The 27,612-nt window shown below is 43.5% G+C and overlaps 1 protein-coding gene across 5 annotated transcripts in view; it reads left to right on the top strand.

Moving 5' to 3' along the window:
• Positions 1-27,612, top strand: part of SLC9A8 (solute carrier family 9 member A8) — a 72,880-nt gene that overhangs the window by 15,324 nt on the left and 29,944 nt on the right. For all 5 annotated transcript variants that reach the window (XR_009497743.1, XM_059898517.1, XM_059898518.1 and 2 more), the window contains 5 exons: positions 7,786-7,844; positions 13,130-13,213; positions 18,344-18,445; positions 19,560-19,594; positions 25,241-25,384. Coding sequence is in view for 4 of the 5 variants with exons in the window: in XM_059898517.1 (XP_059754500.1) it covers positions 7,786-7,844; positions 13,130-13,213; positions 18,344-18,445; positions 19,560-19,594; positions 25,241-25,384 (424 nt within the window). In the remaining variant the exon portion in view is untranslated. The remainder of the gene's footprint in view (positions 1-7,785; positions 7,845-13,129; positions 13,214-18,343; positions 18,446-19,559; positions 19,595-25,240; positions 25,385-27,612) is intronic.

Raw genomic sequence — 27,612 nt, 5'->3', positions numbered from 1 at the left:
ATACATTAGCATGATGTCAGTAGTGGAGCAGTGTATTGTCCTGTGGAACGTCCATATGGTCTGTGTCCTTGGGGACTGTATTATGCAGGAAGCAGTAGTTAACCTAAGGCACTTGCCTCATTTGGGGCATCTGTGTAATCTTGAAATAACCTGGGAGCTCTGTATTCCAACGGGGTGGTAGGGACCACTTCTGCAGGCCTAGAAGGTCCACGGGAACCTGAGGGTTAAAGGTGCTCATGTGCATCTCCCTAGGCACCCCTATCCCATGTCTGAGCCCCACTTCTTCCTTATCAGGGCCCTGGTAGGAGAAGGCATAGGAAATTTATCATCTTGAGTTCAGCATTCTCTGAAGATCTGCCACTCGTGCGGTTAAGACCTGTGCCCAGTCTTCAGCTCTAGAGGCCCTCCAGCTGCAGGAGATGACGGTCTGTTCCATTGCTGCCAAGGAGGCCCTCTGACTCTCACCGTTTGCTTTAAGTTGGTGATTGTTCGGGCCTTTTGTTTTCTTTTTTCAGAGCATCGGTGGCACTCAGCAACAACCACAATTCCACTTTTCTTACAGTTATTATTTCCGTCATAACCTCTTTAACACCAGAGATACTGCATGAGCCCTTGCCTCCTCCACCAGTGTCCCGACCCAGTCTGCCACAAGTGAAAGTCTTAGCAGTGGCACTGCTACCCCCGGGGAGGGGCTAGCAGTATTTTACCTCCAGTGTTGGGATCCTCTTTGCCTGGAAGCTGCTGAGTGGTCCAACTCCAGAACCCCATCCTCGAGTTTGCTTCCTTTGACCACTCCACTCCTGGAACCAGTGGTCTTAGGTTGGCTCCCTAAAAGCAGAATCTGAGACAGGGGTTTGGGGACAGGCAGTGTATTGAGGGGTGCTCTTCAAGAGCAAATCTGTAACGGAGGGAGTCAACAAGACCAGGGAAGGAGAAAGCCAAACGGTGGGTGTGATCTCAGGGTAGGCCTAGCCTAGCCTCAGTAGGAGGGCTCTGGGGCAAGAACGCCAAGCAGAGTCTGTCTCTCCTTAAACCAAGGGAGTGGGACTTCTGGACCCCCATCAGTTAGTCAGTGGCTGTGAGCTGGTGTGGGGCGGGCACGGCGTCCATGATGAGGTGCCTCCCGGCGGCTGAGGGCCGTTTCCTGGAGAAGGGGGCAGCCGTGAGTGCCTAACAGCGAACACGCGCAGCAGCTCACACAGGTGGGCCCGGGGAAGGGGGGGGGGGGCGGGCCTCACAGCATCTGCCGCAGAAGGCAGCTGACGAGCTCCTTACGGGATTAAAACTGCCTGTACCCTTGACCCAGCAGCCCCTCTGTCAGGAGTTTTGTCTGTGGCTACGCGCACACGTGTGGGATGATGTATTTACTCAGATGGCAATGGCAGTGATAGCAGAAGCCTGGAGAACACCTGAGCGCTCATTACAAGAGGACATATTGGATGGCACAGTGGAATACACTGCAGCCACTAACAAAACAAAAAGTGTGAGGGAGCTCTTTATGTGTTGATACGGAATAGTTTCTAAGAGGTAGTGGTAAGTAAAAAAAAAAATTCAGAATAGTGTAAATACTGTATTACCATTTGTTTTAAAATTTATTTTATATGTACATGCATATGCATGTATATAATTTTAAACGTACAGACACTCTCAGCAGAAATGTACAGTATAACCAAGAAACTGGTAACGTTGGTGGTCTCCGGGAAGGAGGAAAAAAAACAAGAATGGGACAGAGACTTAAGTTTTCACTGCATACTCTCTTATACCTTTCAAATTTTGTACCATAGACATCTGTTACATAATCAAGTAAAAAATAAAGTAATTCATTTTTTCACTTTTTTTTTTTTTTTAATTTATTTATTTTTGGCTGTGTTGGGTCTTCGTTGCTGTGCGAGGGCTTTCTCCAGTTGCGGCGAGCGGGGGCCACTCTTCATTGCAGTGTGTGGGCCTCTCACTATCGCGGCCTCTCTTGTTGCGGAGCACAGGCTCCAGACGCTCAGGCTCAGTAGTTGTGGCTCACGGGCCTAGTTGTTCCGCGGCATGTGGGATCTTCCCAGACCAGGGCTCGAACCCGTATCCCCTGCATTGGCAGGCAGATTCTCAACCACTGCGCCACCAGGGAAGCCCGAGTAATTCATTTTTAAAACAATTCTGGATCTGCTATTTACTAGCTCAGTGATGCTTGTCCTTAGCCTCGGTTTCCTTACCTGTAAAATGCAGGCGACAAAGCCTTCACTTCATAGGAGTGCAGATATTAAACAGGGCAATGCATAGAAATCACTTAGTATAATGCCTACCTGCTAAGTAATCAATAACTGTTAGCTGCTGCTATCAATATTATTATCATTTATATTATTATGGTTTATTACCTTGTAGGGTAATCATGAGAATGAGCTTAAATAACGTATATTGTATACGGTAGCACAGTGCCTAGCACCATAGTGTGTGTGTGTGTGTTTCTTTTTAACACAATGCAAATTAATAAATGTGTGTGCATATACATATATACGTATATTTTTAAGGGAACTAGGATCATGTTCTACATACTGTTTTGTACTGATTGTTATACTTAATACATTTTAGGCACTTTCCTGTACTGTTCGTATTCAGGAATACTCGTATTTTACAGCGATAATGGTAGACCAGCAGTGCACCCTGGGAGTGGGAAGGGTGTTAGCAGTTCGTAGCAGTAGTGCAGTCTCCCTGTGTCTCCTCGTCCAGAGGTGGTAGACGGCACCCAGGAGCCAGCAGTCCACTGTCACTTGCTGGCCCTGAGCTGTCAGAAGAGGCTCTCTGAGCCTTCCTACCTGGAGCATTCTCTTGAGGAGTAAGAATGATTTAACCTGACAAATCCTGGGAGAAGGGTCTCAGCAAATAATTATGAATTACTCCTGATCCTTTGAGTGAATCCAGCGGTATCCATAATGAGGTGTGTGTACGAAGATCCATAGGAGGCAAAAGGAAATATTAGAGCTTATGTTTCTATTTAATTTGAATCTCCTTTACAATCTCTGTTTTTTGTGTTATTTATTTTATTAATTTTTGGCTGTGCCGCACAGCTTGTGGGATCTTAGTTCCCCGACCAGGGATTGAACCTGGGCCCTCGGCAGTGAAAGTGTGGAGTCCTAACCACTGGACAGCCAAATCCCTGTGTTATTTTAAAATACATTAATGTAGTAGCACTTTTTTTATAATAATAAAATAAAAATTTGTAACTTGAAGGTCAAATTCTTTTTACTGATAGGAAGATACAAAATTGTATCTAGGGTATTATTTCCAGGGTGTCTGGTTGTATGGTATAAATTAATTTCTCCTGGACACTAGGTTGATTTGACCTAACTTTGAACCTCAATCTCAAAAGGTAAAGGAGTTTGCCAATTTAATGTTGTACCATAGTTCAGTCCTAGGACATTTCAAAAGGATTCCTCATGTAATAGTAATAATAGTAATAGTAGTAATAATATCATATTGTATTTTACAAAGCTTTCTAATGCCTCATTAATAATAATATAGGAACAAGCTTAGGCAATAGAATAATCACTGATTCTCAAATGTAATTGCTGCATGTATATTAATTACAAAAGCATTGATCATAGTATTAAAGTTTTTGGTGTACATTTACAAAGGAAAAAGAAAGTTGCGGTTTAGTAGCACAGAAAAACACTAGCTTTAAAAATTAAATCTGAAATCATGAAAAAAGTTCCAGCTTCCCTAGTAATCAGGAATGATTACTGAGTGCAGATTGACTGTAAATGCAAATCGAAACCTTAAAGTACGATTTCTTGCCCCTCATACTGGCAGAAGTGTTAAAGTCTGATGATTTTCCAGGGTTGGTGAGGATGCTTTGGTGCAAGGGGTGTAAATCGGCACAGCCACTTTGGAGGACAGTTTGGCAACGTTTTCAGAGATAAAAATGCTCATGCCATTCACTGTCTCTGGATCTGCCCTAGGGAGACACTCTTACACAAAGAGGCACATACAAGCATGTTCACTGCAGCTGTTAATGGCAAACAGTTGGAGACAGCCATCATTGGGGGAACATTAAAAAGATAGTGACTTTTAAAAAAATTAAAATGGAGGGGAGGGATAAATTAGGAGGTTGGGATTAACACATACACACTACTATATATAAAATAGGTAACCAACGAGGACCTACTGTATAGCATAGGGAACTATACTCAATATTTTATAATCTGTAAGGGAAAATAATCTGAAAAAAAAAAAAAAAAAATATATATATATATATATATATATATGTTTACCTGAAACTAACATGACAGCGAAAATCAACTATACTTCAATAAAATTTTTTTTTTTTTTAATTTATTTTTTTAGCTGTGTTGGGTCTTCGTTTCTGTGCGAGGGCTTTCTCCAGCTGCGGCGAGCGGGGGCCACTCTTCCTCGCGGTGCGCGGGCCTCCCACCGTCACGGCCTCTCTCGTTGCGGAGCACAGGCTCCAGACGTGCAGGCTCAGTAGTTGTGGCTTACGGGCCTAGTTGCTCCGCGGCATGTGGGATCTTCCCAGACCAGGGCTCGAACCCGCGTCCCCTGCATTGGCAGGCAGATTCTCAACCACTGCACCACCAGGGAAGACCCCTCAATAAAATTTTTTAAACAGTAAAGCAGAATTTACATAACATAAACTTTATAATTTTAAAGTGTAGAATTCAGTGCTTTTTAGTATATTTACAGGGTTGTGCAACTATCACCACTGTCTTAATTCCAGAACATTTTTATCACCTCAAAAAGATACTCTCTGCACATTAGCAGTCACTGCACATTTTCCCCCTCCCCTTTCCGCTGGCAACCACTAACCTACCTCCTGTCTCTAGATTTGTCTGTTCTGGACATTTCATATGAATGGAACCATACGATCTGGCCTTTCGGGGGCGGGGGTGGGGTGACCGTTTTATTGTGATATAATTCACATACAATGCAAGTTACTCATTTTAAACGTACAGTTCAGGGTTATAGTATATTCACAGTTGTGCAACCATGACAACAATTTTAGAACATTTCATCACCCCGAAAAGAAGCCGCATACCCTTTAGCTATCATCCCTGAAACTCTCCTCCCCAGCCCCGGGAAACCATTTCTGTCTCTATAGAGACAAAGGCAATCTATAGATTTGCCAGTTCTGAATATTTCATATCAATGGATCATAAAAGATGTCTTTTGTGTCTGGCTTCTTTTACGTAGCATGTTTTCAAGATTCATCCACATTGCAATATGTATAAGTACTCCATTCTTTTTTACTGCCGGATAACATTCCATTGTGTGGATATACCACATTTTGTTGATCCATTCATCAGTTGGTGGACATTTGCGTTGTTTCCACCTTTGGGCTAATAATGCTGTTATGAACATCCATGTACAAGTTTCTGTACGAACATAGGTTTTCTATTCTCCTGTGTAGAATTGCTGGGTCATATGGTAACTCTGTTTTACTTTTTGAGGAATTGCCAAACTTTTCTACAGCAGTTGCGCCATTTTACTTTTCCATCATCGATGTATTAAGGGTTCCAGTTTCTCTATATCCTTGCCAACACTTATTTTCCATTTTAAAAAAGTTATAGCTATCCTAGTGGGTATGAACTGGTGTCTCATTGTGGTTTTGATTTCCATTTCCCTAATGACTAATGATGTGGAGCGTCTTTTCTTGTGCTTATTGGCCATTTGTATATCTTTGGAGAAATGTCTATTCAGTCTGTGGCATCTTTATGCTGTGCTGTAGAGCTGTTAAAAAGGAATGAGGCAGATCTATATGTAGTCACCCCTGATCATAACACTGAGCAAAATAGCAGGTAGTAGAAACTACCTGCTATAGGACTTCTCTGGAGGTACCGTGTGCTTCCATTGCAGGGGGCACGGGTTCGATCCCAGGTCTGGGAACTAAGATCCCGCGTGCCAGGCAGCCAAGAAAAAGAAAAAAAAGATACATTATAGTACCATAAACTTTATATAAATACACACAGGTGTGCCATGTGTTACATACACACGCACCCTAGTACTGTATGGTAAATATAAATATGTAAGGGCATAGAGAAGGGTCTGGTAGAATATTCCCCAGACTTATCAAGATGGTTGGTTACCTTGGGGCAGGGAGGGAGAGAACTAGTGGGGGTGGGATTTCATCAAAAGGGACTTTTGTCTTATTTATAACATTTTACAAAGTATTCATGAACTATTTGGTTAATAAAAAATTGTATGAAAACTCCTTAAAATATATACACAATTTAAAAATATAAGAAAAAGGAAGCAACTGGGGAACTCTAGAGAGGGGTTAGAATCAGTGCTTTCATGCCACGTGGAAGTGAATGTACAATTACTGTTCTGAAAATGTCATTGATTCCCTTTATAGCTCAGACCTATTTCGTCTTATGTCCTTTTTATCAAAACAGTTTTGTTGGTCTTTTACTAATATATAACAATACAAATAGTACAGAGGTTTATAAAGTTAAAATCAACTGATCCTCTCTTCACCTCAAACCCCTCCTTCCCCATGACAATTAGTGTTAGTGCACCTTCTTTTCCTAATAAACCTCTGTGTTCTTGTATTTTCTCCTCACCCCACCCAATAAGGTGTGTTTCTTCAGCTTTCTGTTGTTGATGGGAAAAAGCTCCTTCCCCTCTAGGGGAAAGGGAAGTCTTTTTTTTGGCTGCGTTGGGTCTTCATTGCTGCGTGCGGGCTTTTCTCTAGTTGCAGCAAGCGGGGGCTACTCTTCGTTGCGGTGCACGGACTTGTCATTGCAGTGGCTTCTCTTGTTGCGGAGCACGGGCTCTAGGCACGTGGGCTTCAGTAGTTGTGGCTCGTGGGCTCTAGAGCACAGGCTCAGTAGTTACGGCACATGGGCTTAGTTGCTCCGTGGCATGTGGGATCTTCCCGGACCAAGGATCGAACCCGTGTCCCCTGCATTGGCAGGCGGATTCTTAAGCACTGTGCCACCAGGGAAGTCCGAAAGGGAAGTCTTTATGTTTAAGCATCTGTAACAGTGGTCTTCAGCCTTGCTTTGTATCACCCCCTACCAGAGATTGTTATTTTGCAGATCCCAAGTTCTGCTCAGGCGTCTATTTCATAAAAAGCTCCCATGATGATTCTGATGAGCCCACAGGGTTAAGAATCATTAATCTAGTGAGTAACAGAGCAATCATAAATTGTACCCATGATGCTTCTTTGAGAATTATTTTTGGTAGGTTCTTTATGAGATAATAATGAGCCTGTCAGCTTTGTGGAAACATGCCTGAACTTAGATGGTCTGTTTTGTTCCAGGAATTTCACAGAATTTTCACTTTAGATTATTTTCAGCATTGGGGCTTTAACTCTAACTAAATACTCTACATAGAGCTACCATCTGAGCCTGAGAAAGTGATCTTGGATTCCTTTTTGAAAACGGTAGGAATAAGTAGTACAGGGCAAACTTAGCTTTCTGCCATTTCAAATCGAAAATGGGTGGATATAGCAAGAATGACAGATGCTTAAATCTTCCATGCCAGGCAAACTATCCCTAGGTCTTGTTTTGTAAAGCTTTTTCACCCTTCCCCCCACCCCCCACCCCCAGATTTTTGTAGACTTTGTTATAGTATGTTTGCCTGAGATGCAAGTGAGAAACTCATGTGATTCATAAAACTCCACACTAATTTCCATTTTTATGTTTTCAGACGTAAAACTTGCAGAAATTCACAGATGCCATTTAGAGACGTAATAATAATCAGTTTCTTTAGAATAATAAACCTGAGTAATCTTTCTTATATCTTAATTTTTGTTAAACTTTATATTTTCTCTTCTAGGTATTCTCATGGGAGCAGTTATAAAAATTATAGAGTTTAAAAAACTGGCAAATTGGAAGGTAGGTTTCCCCAACTGTTCTTTTTTTTAACATAATTATAATTTTTATTGGTTCTTAGGTTTAGTAACACTGATTATGGTGGCTTTCTTATCATTCCTCGACTGTCAGTGAAGTTTATATTGTCCCATTAATTTTTTAACATTCTGGTAGATTAGGGTTGATATCTTTACATCTGAGTTTTTTGAAAAAGCATAAATCTCACACTGTTTCAAATTAACATAGGAGCATTCAATGCCATGTTTTGTTATTTATTTTCATTTTTATAATCTTAGACTAACTTGCTGCATACAAGGCTCTAATTAGCATTTAATGTTAAACAATGTTTATTGCTCCTAATTCCATTCTGACAGCTGAGCCCAATAAGACATATCTATCTGCCCAGCACTGTAGACCTTACAGAATGCTTTATATACTGTAGCTTCTGTCATCCTCATGACAACCATGGAGGTAGATTGACCACATATTATCCCCATTTTTACAGATGAAGAAAGTGACCTCTGAGAGGTTGGGACATGTCTAACATCACAGAGCTAGAGAGCGGTTGAGTTGGCTCTTGTGTCCAGACCATCTAGTCCTATGTGTTCTATATTTTCTCCGCCACACCATGCTGTCCTCACTTGTGGATGTTCCCACCCTTACGTTCACACAATGGTCATTAGACCGTGAGGTCCAAGGACTAATTGAAACTCAAGTTTCAGCTTGAACTTTGAGCATCTATATCGAGTAGGGAGTTTAACAAGTGTGTAACAAAACTGATTTTGTGGAGGGAAATAAGGTCCATTTCAAAATATTAAAAAAATTGTATGGTTAAAATGTGTCACATTTGAGCCCTTCCTACTTTGACGCAGCTCCTAGGTGTGAGGATTAATTTACCTGTGGAACTGTAGCGTATAAATTTGCAAAACAGGGCTTCCCTGGTGGCGCAGTGGTTAAGAACCCGCCTGCCAGTGCAGGGGACACGGGTTCGAGCCCTGGTCCGGGAAGATCCCACATGCCGTGGAGCAACTAAGCCCGTGTGCCACAACTACTGAGCCTACGCTCTAGAGCCTGCGAGCCACAATTACTGAAGCCTGTGCACCTAGAGCCTGTGCTCGCAACAAGAGAAGCCCACCACAATGAGAAGCCCGCGCACAGCAATGAAGAGTAGCCCCGGCTCACCGCAACTAGAGAAAGCCCACACACGGCAATGAAGACCCAATGCAGCCAAACATAAAGAAATAAGTAAATTAAAAAAAAAAAAAAATTTGCAAAACAAGCCTCATGGTCTGACGTAAAACACAATTTGAAGCTGTTATAAATAATATTCAGGATATATTGTATGTATTAAATGAATTCTCAAAATGTACATTGAGCTTGGAATATTTCTAGAGCTACCCTCAGCTGAGGAAGGGGCTAGGCAGACCCCACTGGAGCATGCTGTGTATGAAGCTCAACTGGTTCAGTTTAACCCCCCTCTCAGTGGCTCATTCTAGGGCAGGAGCAACTGACCGTACACCCTTTCTCAACTCTTAGACTAGATAGAGCCTGATGTGTAAATACCGCCCACTAACACATTTTGTTTGATTTAAAATCAATTGATCAAAATTGGAATCGATTTTAAAACAATTAAAAAATCATTAAATTTTTTGTTTTGTTTTATTTTGTTTTTCATGGAGGAGAAAGAAGGAGTGGCTTTATTTCTTTGCCAGGCAAAGGGGGAACACAGTAGGCTAGCACCTCAAGAACTGTGCCCCCAGTTTTATTTTAAATGTTATTAATCTATACAAAATTATAGAAATTTCACATAGATTTTTAAAAATATTTTAAACTGCTTAATTTGTAATCTTTTTTTAAAATTAATTAATGTATTTATTTTTGGCTGCATTGGGTCTTCGTTGCTGCGTGTGGGCTTTCTCAAGTTGCGAGTGGGGGCTACTCTTCGATGTCGTGAGCAGGCTTCTCTTGTTGTGGAGCACGGGCTCTAGGCACGCAGGCTTCAGTAGCTGTGGCATGCGGGCTCAGTAGTTGTGGCTCACGGGGTTAGTTGCCACAAGGCATTTGGGATCTTCCCGGACCAGGGCTCAAGCCTGTGTCCCCTGCATTGGCAGGCGGATTCTTAACCACTGCGCCACCAGGGAAGTCCTCACATAAAAATTTGAACTTCTAGCTTCTCTCAAAGAAGCAGAAGCTCTCTCAACACCAAGCCCACATTCCCCACAGCAGAGATCCGAGGCACTGAGTGCAGCTGCTCCCCTGGGGAATGCTGTATGATCCCTGCTCCGAGCAGGAGGAGGAAAGGTTATCTTTTACTTTCAGTTTTATATGCTTCGGTATTATTAAATTTATTTTTCAACAGATGTTAGTTTTCAAGTTAAATAATAATAATATATTGAGTAGTATAGATGAGTGAACCACAGTTGGGTGGTGACTGTAATTAAGTGCCCTGAAGAGCCATCTAGACAACCAGTGCTTGACCTCAGAATAGGGTGAGGTTTTTAGGCTAAGACAGCTGGGCAGGCTTTCTGGAGGAGCAGGTGTTTGTGGAAGCCAAAGCAGGAAGCAGGATCTGTTTGGAAACTGGGTGCTGCAGGGAACAGGGGAGGTAAGAAAAAAAGTGAAGTTGCTGGGTGTTTTCTTTCCATGTAGGTCTGTTTCCAAACTGTCCTGCTGGGCCTGCCTTCTACCTATATTGTCTTATGCTTAATATGTTTCTTTAAGTCAACTTGCTTTTTTATGTATATGTCTTTGTAACAGTTTTTTAAAAGCTTTTATTATGGTAAAATATACGTAACATAAAATTTAGCATTTTAGCCATTTTTAAGTGTACAATTCAGTGGCATTAAATACATTTACAATGTTGTTTAATCATCACCACTATCTATTTCCAGAATTTTTTCATCATCCCAGACAGAAACTCTACCCATTATACAATTCCCTATTCCTCTCTCCCTACTTTCTTTTCCACTTTCTATTTTTCTTAGTATTTTCTATTTTTTTAGTAGCCCCTATTTTACTTTCTGTGTTTATGAATTTACCTATTCTAGGTACCTCAAATGGGTGGAATCATACAATAGTTGTCCTTTTTTATCTGGCTTATTTTATCAATACTTAGCATGATGTTTTTAAGGTTCATCCACTTTGTAGCCTGTGTCATAACTTCTTTCCTTTTTATGGCTGAATATTATTCCATGGTCGGTGTATACCACACTTTGTTTATCCATTCATCTGTTGATGGGCCCTGGGGTTGTTTCCACCTTTTGACTGTCGTGAATAATGCTGCTATGAACGTTGGTGTACTATATACATTTATTTTAAAGGAAACATTATAATACTGTTTTAAGTGGGAAACCAATATTGTTTTTATAAATAAATACGATAAAAACAAAGTGGTACATTTGCTTGCTGAAGCCTCTGAGGTCAAGCCTGTCCTCTTTGTCAAAAAGGGGGATCAGCATATTGGAGAGAGGCTTAACACGGTAGCACCAAACTGACGCGTCTGACTTAATCGGGATTGAAAAAGAATCAAAAAGGGCTGACTTTCTCAATCCGTGGGGTCGGTGGTATTCGACACACATTGCTCAAGTACCACCTAAAACCACATCAGACCACTTTAGGGGAGATACTGCCCAAAGGAACCTGGGATCTTTCTGTAACACTATTCACTGTAAGGTGGTGTGTGCATTTCCTGTGGCTTCTGTAACGAATTACCACAAATTGGGTGGCTTAAAACAGCAGAGATTTGTTCTCTCATCGTTCTAGAGGCCAGAAGTCTGAAATCAAGGTGTTGGCAGGGCCACGCTCCCTCAGGGGAGCGAATCCAGGCCCTAAGGGAGAATCCTTCTCTGCCTCTTCTGGTTTCGGGTGGTCCCAGGCATTCCTTGGTGATGGCAGCCTAACTCCTGTCTCTGCTTCAGTCTGTCCTCATGTGCCTTCATCTCTGTGTCTGTGTGTCCCTTTCTGTCTCTTTTAAGGACACTGTCATTGGGTTTAGGGCCCACCCTAATCCAGTATGATCTCAGCTGGATTCTTCCCTTAATTCCATCTGCAAAGACCCTATTTTCAAATCAGGTCGCATTCTGAGGTTCCAGGTGGACATGAATTGGGAATAGAGGACGCTGTGAACCCACTGCAGGTGGGTTCTCCTTTTTCCCAGGGGAGGTTTTGTTTCTGAAACTCCCAGAGTCTCTGCAGTGGCCCAGCTGCACAGATCCTGCGAATAGGTTGCCCCACAAAGCACAGGGATCGGCCCATTTCTTTTCACATGGCCCCAGTCTGAGTCATGAGCTTGTGATACAGGCAGTTATTTTAAGACTTAATAAGGCATTTTCAGAAGTCATCATTTGCTTCTATTTTGAGCCTTTTTTGAATGTTATTTTAGTCTTTATGGTAACAGCCGTACATTTGTAAGGATACATTTATCATTCTTTTGAATAGGGATTTTGACAAGAACTCAGACTGTCAAGATTGTGACATAGAAGTTTTCATATGAAAAGGGCCTGATTTTGCAGTATTAAATAAACTGCGTATTACCTGTAGTCATTTTGGGTTTGAGAACCAGTATGTATTTTCCCCCAATCCACCAACAACTAGAGAGCTGTATTACCTTAGAAGATGAAATTATTATTCCATTCCCCCCAAAGGTGGCCATATTCTAAAAACACCTTTCATAATGGTACTTAATATTTGAATCTGAAAGCATGGCAAGGGACTCGCTTTATAGCCATGTCCCAGGTTGCAAGGGCATCAGGTGAGGACTGTTTCATCACATCAGATTTAGGAAAATAGCATAGTTGTCTATGACATGCAGAGAAAAGGCAGGGCTGTTTTAAACATGAGTAGGGTTTACTCTTCCTCTAAGTGGATTGTTTTAGGGCTTACCGTTAACCTTTTTCCTGGAGGAATCCAATTTGTGGACTTGTTTTTGAAAGTGTTCTATTTGAATTGAAATGTCTTCTATATTAAAATTAGCTTTCTTTCCTTAGTAAAGAATAAAAAGCATACCGCTTTATGTTTGGAAGTGGTTCATTCTGCTATTTATTTTGCTGGTCACCTTTTAAAATCATTTGTCCTACATTTTTAAATGCAGGTTTTGAGGTTTTTGTATATTTGTTTGTTTTTGTCTCCTTTTGTTTGTTTGTTTTTGTCGCTCCTTTTGTTTGGTTTTATTATCAGGTTGTGGTTTAAGCATTGTATTTTTCCACTGGGCCAGGTTCTGAGAGAACAGTTACTTTGGCTCATAATTGATGGATTTATTTCTTAATTACACAGATTTCATGCCTCTGAAAATATCCATTTTATATTTACAGGAGGAAGAAATGTTTCGTCCAAATATGTTTTTCCTCCTTTTGCTTCCACCTATTATATTTGAGTCAGGATATTCATTACACAAGGTAAGACTCAGGCACACATTAGTGCTTTTGGTCTGGGTGGCTCCGTGTGTTTGTAGGGCAAGTTCCTTAAAAGCTCGGGTGTTAATTTAGCAGTGGTGGCTCTGTGTGAACACCCTGGCGTGTGTGGTAGAAGCTGGACTGTCATGCCTGACTTGCAGAGGGAGCAAACATGGTCAGTGGGCTGCTTTCATGGTTTCAGGCAGTGTGGCTTACTAGTGTTTTCCATAGAGGGGTACCTTGCCTAGAAAGAAATAGCCAAAGTGATTTTGATGGTACACAGGTGTTACATTGACTCCTCTTGGACACAGACTGACCCATGTTAAGAGGACAGACTGTGTCCTGGGATGACAGGGACAGGTGCCCCAGGCCTACTGGTTCTCATGTCACCATATCGGGCCTTTCTCCTGCCTTGCACCCATCCATCCTTCAGTGTCTCCCCTCTCAGGGCACTGCCCTGGGCCTCAACTCCCAGCCATTATGCCCTTTAAGCCCCAGTCTCCATTCCTTCCCACCCTCTCCCTGGCCCTGCTTTTCCTCACCAAACTGGAGCCCCATCCTTCCCCCTAGTCTTCCACCTCCTTCTGGCCCATTCACCTACTCCCACAGTTGCTCCGCTCATTCTTGGCTCCCTGACCCTGGAGAGCAGCGTCACTGGCCCCTGCTCAGTTCTCTGCTTTGCTCTGGCATTTCTGGTCTCTGTCTTCAGCTTCCACTGGGGCTCTTTCTGCCTGGGCAGGAGCTTCTCACTTTTTTTTTTTTTTTTTTTTTTTTTTTTTGCTTCTCACTTTTAAGCCAGTTTGTGTGTGTACCTGAGTCTTTTCCTTGTCTATGAGTTCCTTTTTTTTTTTTTTTTTAATTTGTATAGCAAACTCTTTTTTTTCATAAACTTATTTATGTATTTATTTATTTTTGAAATTTTTTTTTTGAGGAATTCCTTTATTTTTATTTTATATTTATTTATTTATTTTTGGCTGTGTTGGGTCTTCGTTTCCGTGTGAGGGCTTTCTCTAGTTGCGGCGAGTGGGGGCCACTCTTCATCGCAGTGCACGGGCCTCTCACTATCACGGCTTCTCTTGTTGCGGAGCACAAGCTCCAGACGCGCAGGCTCAGTAGTTGTGGCTCACGGGCCCAGTTACCCCGCGGCATGTGGGATCTTCCCAGACCAGGGCTCGAACCTGTGTCCCCTGCATTGGCAGGCAGATTCTCAACCACTGTGCCACCAGGGAAGCCCTATGTATTTATTTTTGGCTGCGTTGGGTCTTCGTTGCTGCCTGCGGGCTTTCTCTAGTTGCATCGAGCGGGGGCTACTCTTCATTGCGGTGCGCTGGCTTCTCATTGTGGTGGCTTCTCTTGTTGCAGAGCATGGGCTCTAGGTGCGCGGGCTTCAGTAGTTGTGGCACGTGGGCTCAGTAGTTGTGGCTCACGGGCTCTAGAGCGCAGGCTCAGTAGTTGTGGCACATGGGCTTAGTTGCTCCATGGCATGTGGGATCTTCCCGGACCAGGGCTCGAACCCGTGTCCCCTGTATTGGCAGGCAGATTCTAAACCACTGCGCCACTAGGGAAGTCCATATGAGTTCTTTTTAAATATAAGTGTATTTAAGTTTTAAAATAAAAAGGTGATTCAACTTAAAATACTAGTAATACAACAGTTATTTTGTAAATGTGATTTTAAAAAACTGTGAAGGTTGGAAGGACTAAGGTTCGGCCTGTCTTTGGAGAGAGGAAAGAGCCTGGACTTTAGAGCCAGAGAGACCTAGGCCTAATCATGCGCTGCCCCCTATAGGTTCCTTTTGAGTAGAGTAGAAATTAAAAACAGAGAACAAAAAGATCCCCAAAACCCTACCTCCTAGGTTGCTTTGAGATTTACATTAGATGAAAGAATGTATGCAAAGCACCACTCACCACATTAAATAATTGGTAGTGCTTCTTGTCATTATCTATTATAACATGACTAGTGTTATTATTAATAATAATGTAATAAACTTGAGTTAAATTTATTATGAGAGTTTTGGTAAAAACATACAAATTAAATTTTTAATTTTCCTCCTGGATATTGAAGCAAAATTATTCTAAGATGTTCAGGCCAGATTGTTTTTTAAGTTATTATTTTATTGTGCATTAATCAAAAGAAAAAGTGAAAAGGAAGTTTAATATAAAAAAAAATCCCATATCTTATAAACCATTACTGACATCAGATAATTGTTAAAAAGAAAACAAGCAAGAAGGATTTGAAGGTCAGTATCTCTTACTCTTTAATTTTGTGAACAAATCTTGAAAGAACTGAGAGCAGATTATGAAAGTATTTCAAAATAGTGCTGAAGAAAATGGATTGATTTTTTTTTTTTTTCCCCCCTTTGGCTGCCACTCGGCTTGTGAGATCTTAGTTCCTTGACCAGGGATTGAACCTGGGCCCTCGGCAGTGAGAGCACAGAGTCCTAACCACTGGACTGCCAGGGAACTCCCAAAAAATGATTCGATTTTGACTTAAAAACATAAGACTGGTTATTATATTAGCACATGTAAAGTTTTTATTTTCTAATTTTTTGGAGGGAGGGGAAATAAACTCATTCAAAATTTGAGGAAAATAGTAGTTTCTTAAGAGAACATATTTTTGAAGATGGCTTTATAGCAGAAACTGTGACGATTTATGTGGGACTAGTGTGAGTTGGAATGGGAATTCAGAGATTTCTGTCCACTGCCTACCCACCCCCAAAGAAGATAGGAAGTTGACTTTATTTTAATATTGCTGTATTTGCTGATGTAAATTTGGACTTGGAATAAAAATTTCAGTACAGTTATCATCAGTTGGTATGCATTAGGTAGGCAGCTATTTGGTTCTTTAAATTATTAATATCATATAAAGAATAGAACTTTTTTTAAAAATAAATTTATTTATTTATTTATTTATTTTTGGCTGCGTTGGGTCTTCATTGCTGCGCACAGGCTTTCTCTAGTTGCGGCGAGCGGGGGCTACTCTTCATTCCGGTGCGCGGGCTTCTCATTGCGGTGGCTTCTGTTGTTGCAGAGCACGGGCTCTAGGCACATGGGCCTCAGTAGCTGTGGCTCACGGGCTCTAGAGTGCAGGCTCAGTAGTAGTGGTGCGCGGGCTTAGTTGCTCCGCAGCATGTGGGATCTTCCCGGACCAGGGCTTGAACCCGTGTTCCCTGTATTGGCAGGCGGATTCTTAACCGCTGCACCACCAGGGAAGCCCAAGAATAGAACATTTTTTAAATTATGTCTGAGAGAAGCAGATAAATTTGCTTTATGTAGCAAAGGGAAGTTCTTACAGTGGGGCAACTTGAATGTGGGTAACTTTTCAACATCCAGATTAATATTAGCCAACTACGTAAGTTATATCAGAATTAGATCCCTATAAACAGACCAAGACTTAGTGTAATCTATTTTTAAATAACAAAATTAAGCAGCTCTCTGCAAAGAAAAACTCATAGATGAAAAGCCTTTTGTTTAGGAAAAAACCAAATCATTGTGTTTGCCTTGAGCTATTTTAAAGTTCTTTGTGTGCTAAAGATTGATATGCCGAACAAAGTAATTGAATGTCGGATTATGGTCAGCCAAATCAAAATTGCAAAAAATGAAGCAAAGAAACTTCCTGAAGGAGATAGGCTTAGTGGGTTGTCAGTGCTGAGCTGAGGGCAGTCTTCTGAAGTGAGCTTTAAAGTATCAGTTCCTGGGAATTCCCTCGTGGTCCAGTGGTTAGGACCTCAGCACTTTTACTGCCGAGGGCCCAGGTTTCAGTCCCTGGTCAGGGAACTAAGATCCCACAAGCCGCGTGACGTGGCCAAAAAATAAAAAAGTATCAGTTCCTGTTGTCTATGGCTCGACAGTTTCTGAGCGAAAAAATGGTTTTCCTTGTCCAGACCCACAATCACAGACCATCAAGTTTCCCTGCCCTTATTCCTAAACAGAGTCCACAGGATTCTAATAAATAGCTTAATTTTTAAAATTTTATGGAAATTTGAAAGATGTTACCATACTGCTTGGACTCAAATATTTTCTCTTAAATGCTGTATAGATGGGAATATATTTTATCTGTCATATTTGATGATACTAATAGAGTGAAATAAAATTGCTTAAAAGATGTGGACTACAAACAGGAGCTTCTGATAGTATAACCTATTATCCTGACATTCTTTGTAGTAATGTACCTTTTCTTAATTAATTGAAAAATTATAATTATATAAACTTTGGACTTTAATCAGACATGAAACACAGTTAATTCCTTCAGTACCTATTCATGGGGCATCTTGTATCTGACAGGCAGTATGCCAGTGACTGTGTTGTACAAAAGCAGATGTGGTCATTGCCCCCATTGAGCCTGCAGCCTAGTGGGAAAGACAGATACCAAATAATTACATAAATAAATGTAACGTTTCAGCTATGTCAAGTGCTACCAGGGGAGAGTCGCTGTGCATTGAGAGCATAGACTGGGATCTGACTTGGGTAAGGGATCAGGGAAGGCTTCCCTCAGGAAGAGTCCAAATGTCCTGAGATCTTGGGACGATTAAAGTTCACTAAGCGAAGGGGAAGGAAGAGTGGTCCAAGCCCAGGGAGCATGATGTGTTTGAAAAACAAAAAGCTACCAGTGTGACTGGAACCCAGAGAACAAAGGGGAGGTTAGAGGCCTTCGAGGGGTCAAACCATCGAGGCTTTGGTTGGGTTTTAACTGCGTTTTGAGTGGAAGTGGGGGTCAGAGTGTAGGCAGCACAGTCAGATTTATCTTTTGCAGAGATCATTCTGGAAGCACTAGGAGAGCAGAGGGCAAGGGCCAGGGATGGTTGAGACTTGTTAGAAGCTATTGCAGTGGTCCAGGGGAGAGATGATGGCAGTTGGGCAAGGGCGGTGGGGATGGTGATGGAGCGAAGCAGGGAGATGTGAGAAGCAGGGAGATGTGTTCCCCGCGTCGGGGAACGCAAAAGCCACAGGACTTGGCTCTGCATTGCATGTGGGGGTGAGGGAAGATGCCCAGGTTTCCAGCTTGCCAACCAAGGTGGGTGATGGTGCCCTTTACAGAGAATCAAGCGTGTGAGGAGGGCCAGCTGTGGGGTCCTTGTCTTCACTGAGCAGACCAGCCTTTCTAATCATTCCTCTCATTTCTGTTCTCTCAAACAGGGTAACTTCTTTCAAAATATTGGTTCCATCACCCTATTTGCTGTTTTTGGTACGGCAATTTCCGCTTTTGTAGTAGGTGGAGGAATTTACTTTCTGGGTCAGGTAAGGAAAACATCTTTGAGAAACTTTGAAAAGCTTACATTCTTAGAGCTCATGCAGGGAAGTGGGGTAGAGACACCTCATGGGGCCTGGGTTTTACAGTCAAGGTAAATGCTCTCCTGCAAAGAAATCCAGACTCAAGCAAGGCACAGTAAAGGCATGCTGAAGTTGTCTCTCAGTGTCCTCGAGAAGCTTTAGTGTCTGGAATTGAGTGAATCTTTTCCATAATCCCCAAAAGTATTTGATCTTATTTGCAAACCAATATTGTCTTAAGTTGGAATACCTAAAAATAAAGCAGAATATATACATCAAGATCTTCAAATTATAACAGTATCAATTCTATTATCAGACTGAATCAAGGTTAAACACTGTTTCTTTAATAAAAATTTGCATTTTAAAAATCAAAGATGATTCTGAATGTCTTCACTCAATTCTAAGCTGTCCTCCTGCAGAATTATTTTCCCTGGATTTTCCACCATTGCTAAACCAATTCCCGGTGTCATCAATTGAGTGTTTTGTACTTTGAATTCAAATTAATTTGAATTAATTTAAACCAGACCTACCTAGGAAGGTAGTATCTGTAGCTTTGCATTATGCACGTCTATGCATGTCACAGTTCTTTTCCAGTATGGTCAGTTGCAGAAAGTTTGTCCGCCCTAGTTCTGCAAACGCAGTTTGAGATTCAGGCCTTGGGGTGACTGGCAGATTTCTCTTACATGTGTCAGATGTGTTTGCTTCTTTTGATGGCTATCGGTAAAAGCCCATTCCATCTGATTTTCACCTTTACTGCTGCCTCGATGGCACCAGAATAAATCTGTCTGTCATGCAACCTTCATGGCTCAGCTTCCAGCATCAAATGGGAATAAACTTCAGAGAAGAAAACTAGTTAATTTGGCTTGCAAGTATTAGTGTTCATTTTCATACTTCCTATGTATGATGATTGAATGCATGCCTAAACTAAAACTTAGGAGTTTTCTGTATTTTTCAAGTGGTTTGGGGACTGAAGATTAATGTCCTTATTAGTTTGTAATAAAGCACTAATGGACATTTTAATCTTCTTGGCTGTTCTCCAGGGGGTTTTTTTTGTGTCTGTGTGTTTGTGTGTTTTATTTTACAGGCTGATGTAATCTCTAAACTCAACATGACAGACAGGTAAACCTTTCATACTCTAACACCCATGTGGCTACTTTTCAGACTGGGGCCAAGTTTTCTCCACATTGATTCCTGGCTGTGGTACTTCTTTATTCTGTCTTTTCGTTTTGCTGACTATTTCTGCTGTAGAATCTACTCTGAATTAATTTGTGTCTCTGAAATGAATCAAAACTATATTGAGGAATTTTGAAGATCTCCAGTCAGAGGGTTGCTGATGGAAATGATTTAGTTTCAGCTTTGAAGGGAATAATTCTTGGTTAGTTAACTGCCACCTCACACACACCGCACGCTGCACCATTGTCCTTTTATTATTAAGAATCATCTTCAACTCATTTCTAAGGCTTTGCAATGGCCATAATGAAAAGTTGTCTTCTTGATAGATTGGGGATGGAGTCGGGGGTGAGGTGTGAATCTTCACTCTGGGATTCCCACCAAGGCGGTGGGGATGGGGAGGGGGAAGCAGGTGCTCTGTTGTGGGCATCCTTCTCAGGCTGCAGCTACTCCATCGGGCCCTCAGAGCTGCTGTCTAGGAGCCCAATCCAGAAATTTCCATAATTGGCCGTAGCAAGAAGCAACCTAGGAAGCCTAGTGCTAAAAAAGTGCCCACACACAGCGTGACCTGGTTTCCCCTCTCTGAGAAGCACAGTGAGTATGCAGCCTCGCTCTGTGTTTCTCCCCCCCGAGCACTGGGCTCTGTCTTGTGGCTTCGCTGGGGAGCTCAGAAGTGGGGCCCAGTGCTCGGCCCCGGGGTCCCTTTCACGGGGCCAGCCAGAGCTTACAGCCTTCAGCAGCAACTTGGAGATTAGAATCTTGGAGCCCTTTTCGTGAGAAATGTGCCTTTGATAGCATCAAGTCCAATCTCATTTTCTCTCCAGGGACATAAATTTCAAAGCCTTTGTTGTAAGATAGTCTTGCTATACAAACAAGTAGCGAAAGTCACATTCCTGTTCCATAAGGAGCATGAAGCCGAGCAGAACTGATGCCCTGCATTTTGTAGGTATTTTGCAACTGAAAAGAAATGCTCAAAACCCAGTGGATGTAAAAGGAAGATGTCACAGCATTCGTTCCTTCAACCTGTTTGGGGGCAACTGCTTAGAGATACAAAAAACGCTTGATAAATCCTTGTGAAATTGAATTGAACCGGAGGTTGGGATGTTCAGGAGGAGAGGAATAAAAGAACTGGCCCTTAGACAAGCAGAGTAAGAACCAGGTGGAGTTTCTCTCTGTGGGGCAGACGCTTCCTTTCCTGTTAGAAAGTGACTGTCCCACAGATGGGGGGTGCTCTGGGGGAAATTAGCCAGCGGTCGCAAACCCACACAGCTGCAGGGCCTGGCAGAACCCTTCACAGAGGGGAGCTGGCCAGGTGTGTGTCTGGAGGTGGTGACAGTGGTGAGCCAGAGAGCCCGTCGTCTGAAGGGGACAGCCACCTCTTAGCTCCACCTGCTAATTACCACGTGGGAACATGGGCCCAGGATTGCCAGATACTTAATTGTTTTTTTTCCAAAAGAGGCCAAGTTTCTGGATTTTAATAGGGAATTTTCCTGTTTTAAACGTTGCCAACTTAATCCATTTTTCAAAACACCATGCAGGTCAAACATGAGGCCCATGGACCTCTGCACAGTAGGAAACATAAAAATAACTTTTTTGCACAGAAGGTTTTACTTCATTGGTGTTTCCTCTGGAGAGCTAATCCACTCATAGATACACCCTAAATTATTTCACCATCCCAGTCCATTTTCTTTTTCTTTTTTTTTTTTTTAATTTTCAAATTTTATTTATTTTTGGCTGCGTTGGGTCTTCGTTGCTGCACACAGGCTTTCTCTAGTTGCGGCGAGCGGGGCTTCTCATTGTGGTGGCTTCTTTTGTTGCAGAGCACGGGCTCTAGGTGCATGGGCTTCAGTAGTTGTGGCACGTGCGCTCAGTAGTTGTGGCTCATGGGCTCTAGAGCGCAGGCTCAGTAGTTGTGGTGCAGGGGCTTAGTTGCTCCACGGCCTGTGGGATCTTCCCAGATCAGGGCTCAAACCCGTGTCCCCTGCATTGGCAGGCAGATTCTTAACCACTGCGCCACCAGGGAAGTCCCCCAGTCCGTTTTCTTTTTGTTTTGTTGACGTTGCTGTCTTTTGAGATGATGGAATAAAGAAAACACATTGTTCAGTTGAACTTCTGGCTTCTGGCCTTTTAAAAGACTGGGTCATAAGGTGTGAAGTGGAACAGCTGCGGGCAAGATTCAATGACTGCTTATATTCAGACCTCTCCATGATTCAGGCAGTTCATATTTCAGACTTTCCATGTTCACTGTCAGAAACACTGTGCCCCAATTTAGAGTCTCAGCCAAAGCTAAATGTGTTATATAATTTATGCAAAGCACTTCTCCCCCAACTTTTTATTGTGGAAATTTCAAACACACAGAAAAGGTGAAGCACTGTACAGTGGACACGCACATGACCACCTAGATTCTACAATCACTGTTTTCACTGGATTTGCTTTAACCACAGATCTTTCCATCTCTCCATCCCTCTGTCCATTCATCACTCCATCTTCTAGTTCCTGCTGTTTGATTTTCAGTTCAGGATGCCACAGGAACTATGACAAAGAACATCAGTCAGGCCTCTTTCAGTGCAACTGAAACCCAACACGAACTCGTTTTAGCAAAAAAGAAGTTTGCTGACTCGTAGAACAGAAGTGTCCCCGGAGTGATGGCTTCCTGCATGGCAGCCTCTGGGGGCCTGTGATGTCAGGAACCTCTCCTCTCTCTGTCTTAGCTATTCCCTGGTCGACGTCATCCTCCGGCGCGCTCACCCCACGTGGCAGCACCAATGGCTTTTGGCTCACCATCACCCTCGCCGTCCCCGCCAAAAGGGCCAACCTAATTCCTGGTGTCCTGGTGAAATGCCTGGCGATGGACCTCTGACCAGGCCTGGGTCCCCTGCCTACCCCTAGAGCCCCACGCAATACAGGGATGGAGAGTGGAGGAGGCCTGGCTCCACAAGGGGAGATTGGAGTGCTGTTACCAGAGCTGGTAACACCCACTGGGGCCGTGGGTGCTGTCCACCCTGCGCTTGCTGAGGGATGGAGGGAGGGGCCCGCGAGCCACGCAGAGTCGTCGCCCAGCACACAACCCGCTGCACACTCCCAGGCTCCCACCCTGCTTTGGGATGTACTTCTTTTTTTTTTTTTTTTTTTTTACTTACTTAGGCCTTGCCGCACAGCTTGCGGGATCTCAGTTCCCTGACCAGGGATCGAACCAAGGCCTTGGCAGTGAAAGCGCAGAGTCCTAGCCAATGGACCACCAGGGAAGTCCCCAAGATGTACTTTTTAGACGTTCTTCTTCCTTTGAGGCCTCTGTTATGTCGCTGTGGGTGATGAGAGTGGGAGTAAAAGAAGGAAAGGAGAGAGAGGAATCTCTGTGGGTTGCAGAGCAAGGACCTCAAGGCCAGCTGCCAACAAATCGTGGCCTCCCGGGCTGGCAGCTGTTCGGTGGAGTTACCTTTTCTTCCCTCCCCGATCCCTCCCTCCTGCCTGCCTTCCCCAGGTATCTCTGGGCACTCACAGTGAGGTGAGAGACAGGTGAAGTCACAGCTCATAATGCACGCAACAAGCTCTGTGAGGACAGGGCAAGTCCGGGAACTGAAGTCTGAGCTGAGGCCATCTTTGAAGTGAGCAGGCTCTCCTGCAGGAATTCACATTAAGCGAACTCAGGGTGCCACCACGGAAACCAGTATGCCAGATTATCGATTTATGAAGAGAACTGGAACTGGCAGGGCAGCCACGCGTCCCTTGCCACCAGCACTCCCCTCCCTGAGCCCGGAGCCAGATGCTCGTGGAAGGCTGCTGGTGACATACGGTGGACAGAGCACGCTCCAGTCCCCAGGCCAGCTAGCGCCTCACCCCTCCCAGACCGCAGGCTTGGTGAGGGCGGGAAGCAGGTGGCTCACGTCTCTACCCGAGGCTGTCCCGTCGTGGCTCCTTGTGTTGCGGAAGGGGGCAGACCTAACCATTCTGCTGAGCTGGAAGGAAAGCAGTGCCAGGCGAGGCCTTCTGAGGGAACCAACAAGGGCTTGCAAGAACTCTAAGGGGAAGAAGACAAATGGGCTGCGAGAATAATCGTCCTGACTCCTTAGGCGGCCCCCAAGGCCCCGCGGGGTGACCTGGCCCTGCCTCCCTCCCAGACGCCAACATTTCCAGCCACTCGCCCTCCCTGCGCTGCTGCCAGGCTCACTGTTTTGTTTCTCAGGCAGCCAAGCTTGCTCCACCTCAGAGGTAGCTTGCTCTGGTCGCTGCCCCCAGGTCTTGGCTTGTCTACCTGCTTCTTGTCAGGTAGGCCCTCGTTTAAATAAGCCTCATTTCTTCAGAGAGAAGACCCCCCCCTTTCCTGACCCCCCGATCTAAGTGGGCCCCACCCCCATGCCTCCACACCACCCCGCCATGTTACTCTTTCTCTCATCACCCTGACTTCCTGTGTAACACTCGCCTTTTCTAAATTGGCCTTGGCCTCCGGGTTTTGCTGTATCCAGTGTAGCGGCTAAGAGCACCCACCCTGAGCCAGAAGGCCTGTGTTTGGATCCGGGCTCTGCCACCCCTTAGCTGTCTGACCTTGGGCAAGTTCCTTAACCTCATTGTCCCTCAGGTTTCTCCTGTGTAATCAGAGCAATACTAGTACCATTTAATACGGTTGCTTTGTGGATTATTGAGTTACTATATGTAAAGTGCTCAGAGCAGTGCCTGGCACGTGGTAAGTGCCACATAAATATTTGCTATTATTATAAGCCTTGGGACTTCCCTGGTGGTCCAGTGGTTAAGAATCCACCTTCCAACGCAGGGGACGCAGGTTCGATCCCTGGTCAGGGAACGAAGATCCCACACTCCGTGGGGCAGCTCAGCCCTCACCGCAACTACTGAGCCCGCACGCTCTGGAACCTGCGCGCTGCAGCGAAGATCCTGCATGCCGCAGCTAAGACCCGACGCAGCCAAATAAATAAATGTTTTTTAAAAAAAAAACCTTAGTGCTTGAAACATATTAGGCAGTTAATGGCCACTTGTCGGAGGTAGTTAGACCCTCGTGGGTACTGGGGCGAGAGCTGCCGGCCTGGCGGTAGGCAGCACTGGTGTCGCTGTCTGCCTCCCAGGCTGCGCAGCTCCTGAAGCAGGCTGGAGTTGCTGCTGACTTTTGGCACTTTCCTCGATGTTGCAGATCTGAGTGGAGGCTGGCGTCGATCACAGATGGCACTCCGGTGGCCTGGTGGCAAGGGGCAAAGCAGAGGTCAGACCCAGGAGCACATGGGCCGTTTAGGGGAGGCCCTCTGGGCCACCATGGTTCCAGCTGCTCTGACCAAGAAGGCTGGGATGGCTGTCATGTTTTTAAGCAAAAGTCTTCCCTCTGACATTGGTCAAAATAAAATCTTGGTATTCTCAGTGGAAAACCAGGCCATTCATAACAACAACTTGTAGAGTGGGACTTTCACTTCTCCACCCACAATGTCAATTAGCAGGTATTTTAAGTGGAGAAAAAACACCATCTTCTGTGGTTCCTTCAGCTACAGTGTGTACTGTTATGTTATACTACATACAGTCTTTGACTTTAATGTTTTCCTGTGTGGACCAGGGGTTAAGCATTACAGAATTACCCCTTCCTTTTCTCTTTGACAGTTTTGCATTTGGCTCCCTAATTTCTGCTGTTGATCCAGTGGCTACTATTGCTATTTTCAATGCACTTCATGTGGACCCGGTGCTCAACATGCTGGTTTTTGGAGAGAGCATCCTCAACGATGCAGTCTCCATTGTCCTGACCAAGTAAGTGTGCTTTCTTCAAGTGACGGAACTAAAGGGCCTTGTATCAGAGGGGCAGATATTTCCATGCAGCTGCGTGTACAGTTGCTTATCCTCTGGGTGATTGGTTCACTGCTTCTCCATCTTTCTGGCCTGACAAGCCTTGATGTGCCCCAGGAATATTGTCAAGGCCCAGGGTGATTAGAGGAGAATCTGCCTTTTAGGATCTACCTTTTAGCAGTGCTTTTAAACTAAACCCAGCTTGGACTTCATTGGCGGTCCAGTGGTTAAGACTCCATCCACTCTTCCAATGCAGGGGGTGTGGGTTCGATCCCTGGTCGGGGAACTACGATCCCCCATGCCATGGGGTGTGGCCTAAATAAATAAATAAAGCCCAGCTTCTCATCAGCATCACCGGGGGTGCTTATTAAATGCAGCATTCCCAGGCGCCACCCTGAGAGCTTCCGATTCAGTAGGTCTAGGGTGAGTCCCCAGATGATGATGGAGCAGCCAGTTGAGGGATCAGTACTTGGGCAGCATTGTTCCAGATGAAAGCATGTGACAGAGGCCCTATTCTCCCACTTGTGAGCTGGTGCACGTCACCTTCCTTTTCGCAGCTGTAAGGTACGGTAGTGATATTCACAGGCATCCTGCCTTAAGATGCTATTATGTGAAAGCTACTTTGGAAATTGCAGCTCTTTTTCAGTTGTTCATTGGTATACTGCCCTTGTTGACAGGATCTGAGAAGTTAAAGATGAGCCATAAAATGTCAAGAAGTCATTGGGAAAAGCAAATGAGTCTAAGTTCATCTCAAATCCATTTGTCGGATGCGGGGCTATTTCCTTGCTATTTTCTTGGCCAGGTTTGTGGTGTTCATGTATGGGCAGGAGACCCAGACAGTTTTACCAAAAAACAAGAAGGTACAGACAGTCAAAGCAGTTGGAGAAAAGAGCCCTGGACAATGTATCAGAGATGAGCTAAGAGAATTTTAGGGGCCATTATGTGTTCTGTTAAAGAATAGTTTTTCCATTTTGATTTTGGACTTGTTTCCTTTGTTGTGGGATTCCTTGCAAAGCATAACCACTCTGTGGTTTTCTTAAAAGCCTTACTATGGACTATATTCAGCATTCTTATGTTGGAATAAAAGAACATTTTATCATGGAAAGAGCCCAGGTCTTGGGGTCAGGCTGACCTGGGTTCAAGTCCCAGTGATGGCCACTCATAGCTGTGTGACACCCTGGGTCAGCTCCTTAACCTCTCTGAGCCACAGGTGTCTCAACAGTAAAGTGAGGGTGATAATGCCTCAGCCTAGAATTGGATTTGAGGATTGAGTAGTTAAATATACTATGTGAAAAGCATCTGCCATCGGTTAACGTGAGATCCTTTCCTTTTCTGCTCCTGTCCCCCAGCTATTGTTTGTCCTGTTTTTGTCCTGCTTTTGCAGGAAGAACTTACCAAATGTTGCTTAATTGAAAGAGGTGCTCAGCAGACCCTTAAACAAAACAAAAACATATGTATATATTCTAAAATAATACATATATTCTGCATATAAAATTTAGAAAACTCAACAAAGAAAGAAAGAAAAGAAAAAAAAATACGAGCATTGTAACTCCCAAGAGATAATTACAGTTAACAATTTGGTAGAAGGTACATGTAATTTATTTAGATGGGTATATACTGTATTGTAACTTTTCCATTGAATGGAGTTGATAAACATCATTTATATTCATAACATCATTTAACTAGTTGCAGAGTATTCTTTCTATGGATTTACTGTGATCTATTTATGGATTTACTGTGATCTATTTGACCAGTTCCCTATTGCTGGCTTTTTCATGTTTCTCTTAGCAAAAATTTCTATAGCTTTATTAGGAAATTATCATATATCATGCTGTAAGAGCTTTTAAAAAATCTGATATTTTTTCTTAAGATCTACTTTGAAAGCGTCTCAGTTTTCTGGTTTTTACCTTTATCTTGTGTCCTGGTTGTGCATTTGAACATTTGTGATAAGGAATTGTGCCTAAATTGGAGGTGACATCATGAGTTATTCTTATACATGAGGAGCTAAACTCAACTGCCTTGTCTCTAATTTATTTTTTTCTTAAATCTGTCAGAAGTAGGATCTTTTCTGAGCTTTCCCAGGTCTCCTTTGCCACAAAAAGGCCAAAGGTTAGGAGATACTTTCTTTTTAAAATGAGAAAGGATGGAGTCATTGTAACTAGCCATACATTCTTCCTGGAATACTGCTTTTG

Source organism: Balaenoptera ricei, chromosome 15 (assembly GCF_028023285.1).
Source record: "Balaenoptera ricei isolate mBalRic1 chromosome 15, mBalRic1.hap2, whole genome shotgun sequence".
In the NCBI taxonomy this organism is placed as follows: domain Eukaryota; kingdom Metazoa; phylum Chordata; class Mammalia; order Artiodactyla; family Balaenopteridae; genus Balaenoptera; species Balaenoptera ricei.
This window is presented reverse-complemented; position numbering and strand designations above follow the sequence as displayed.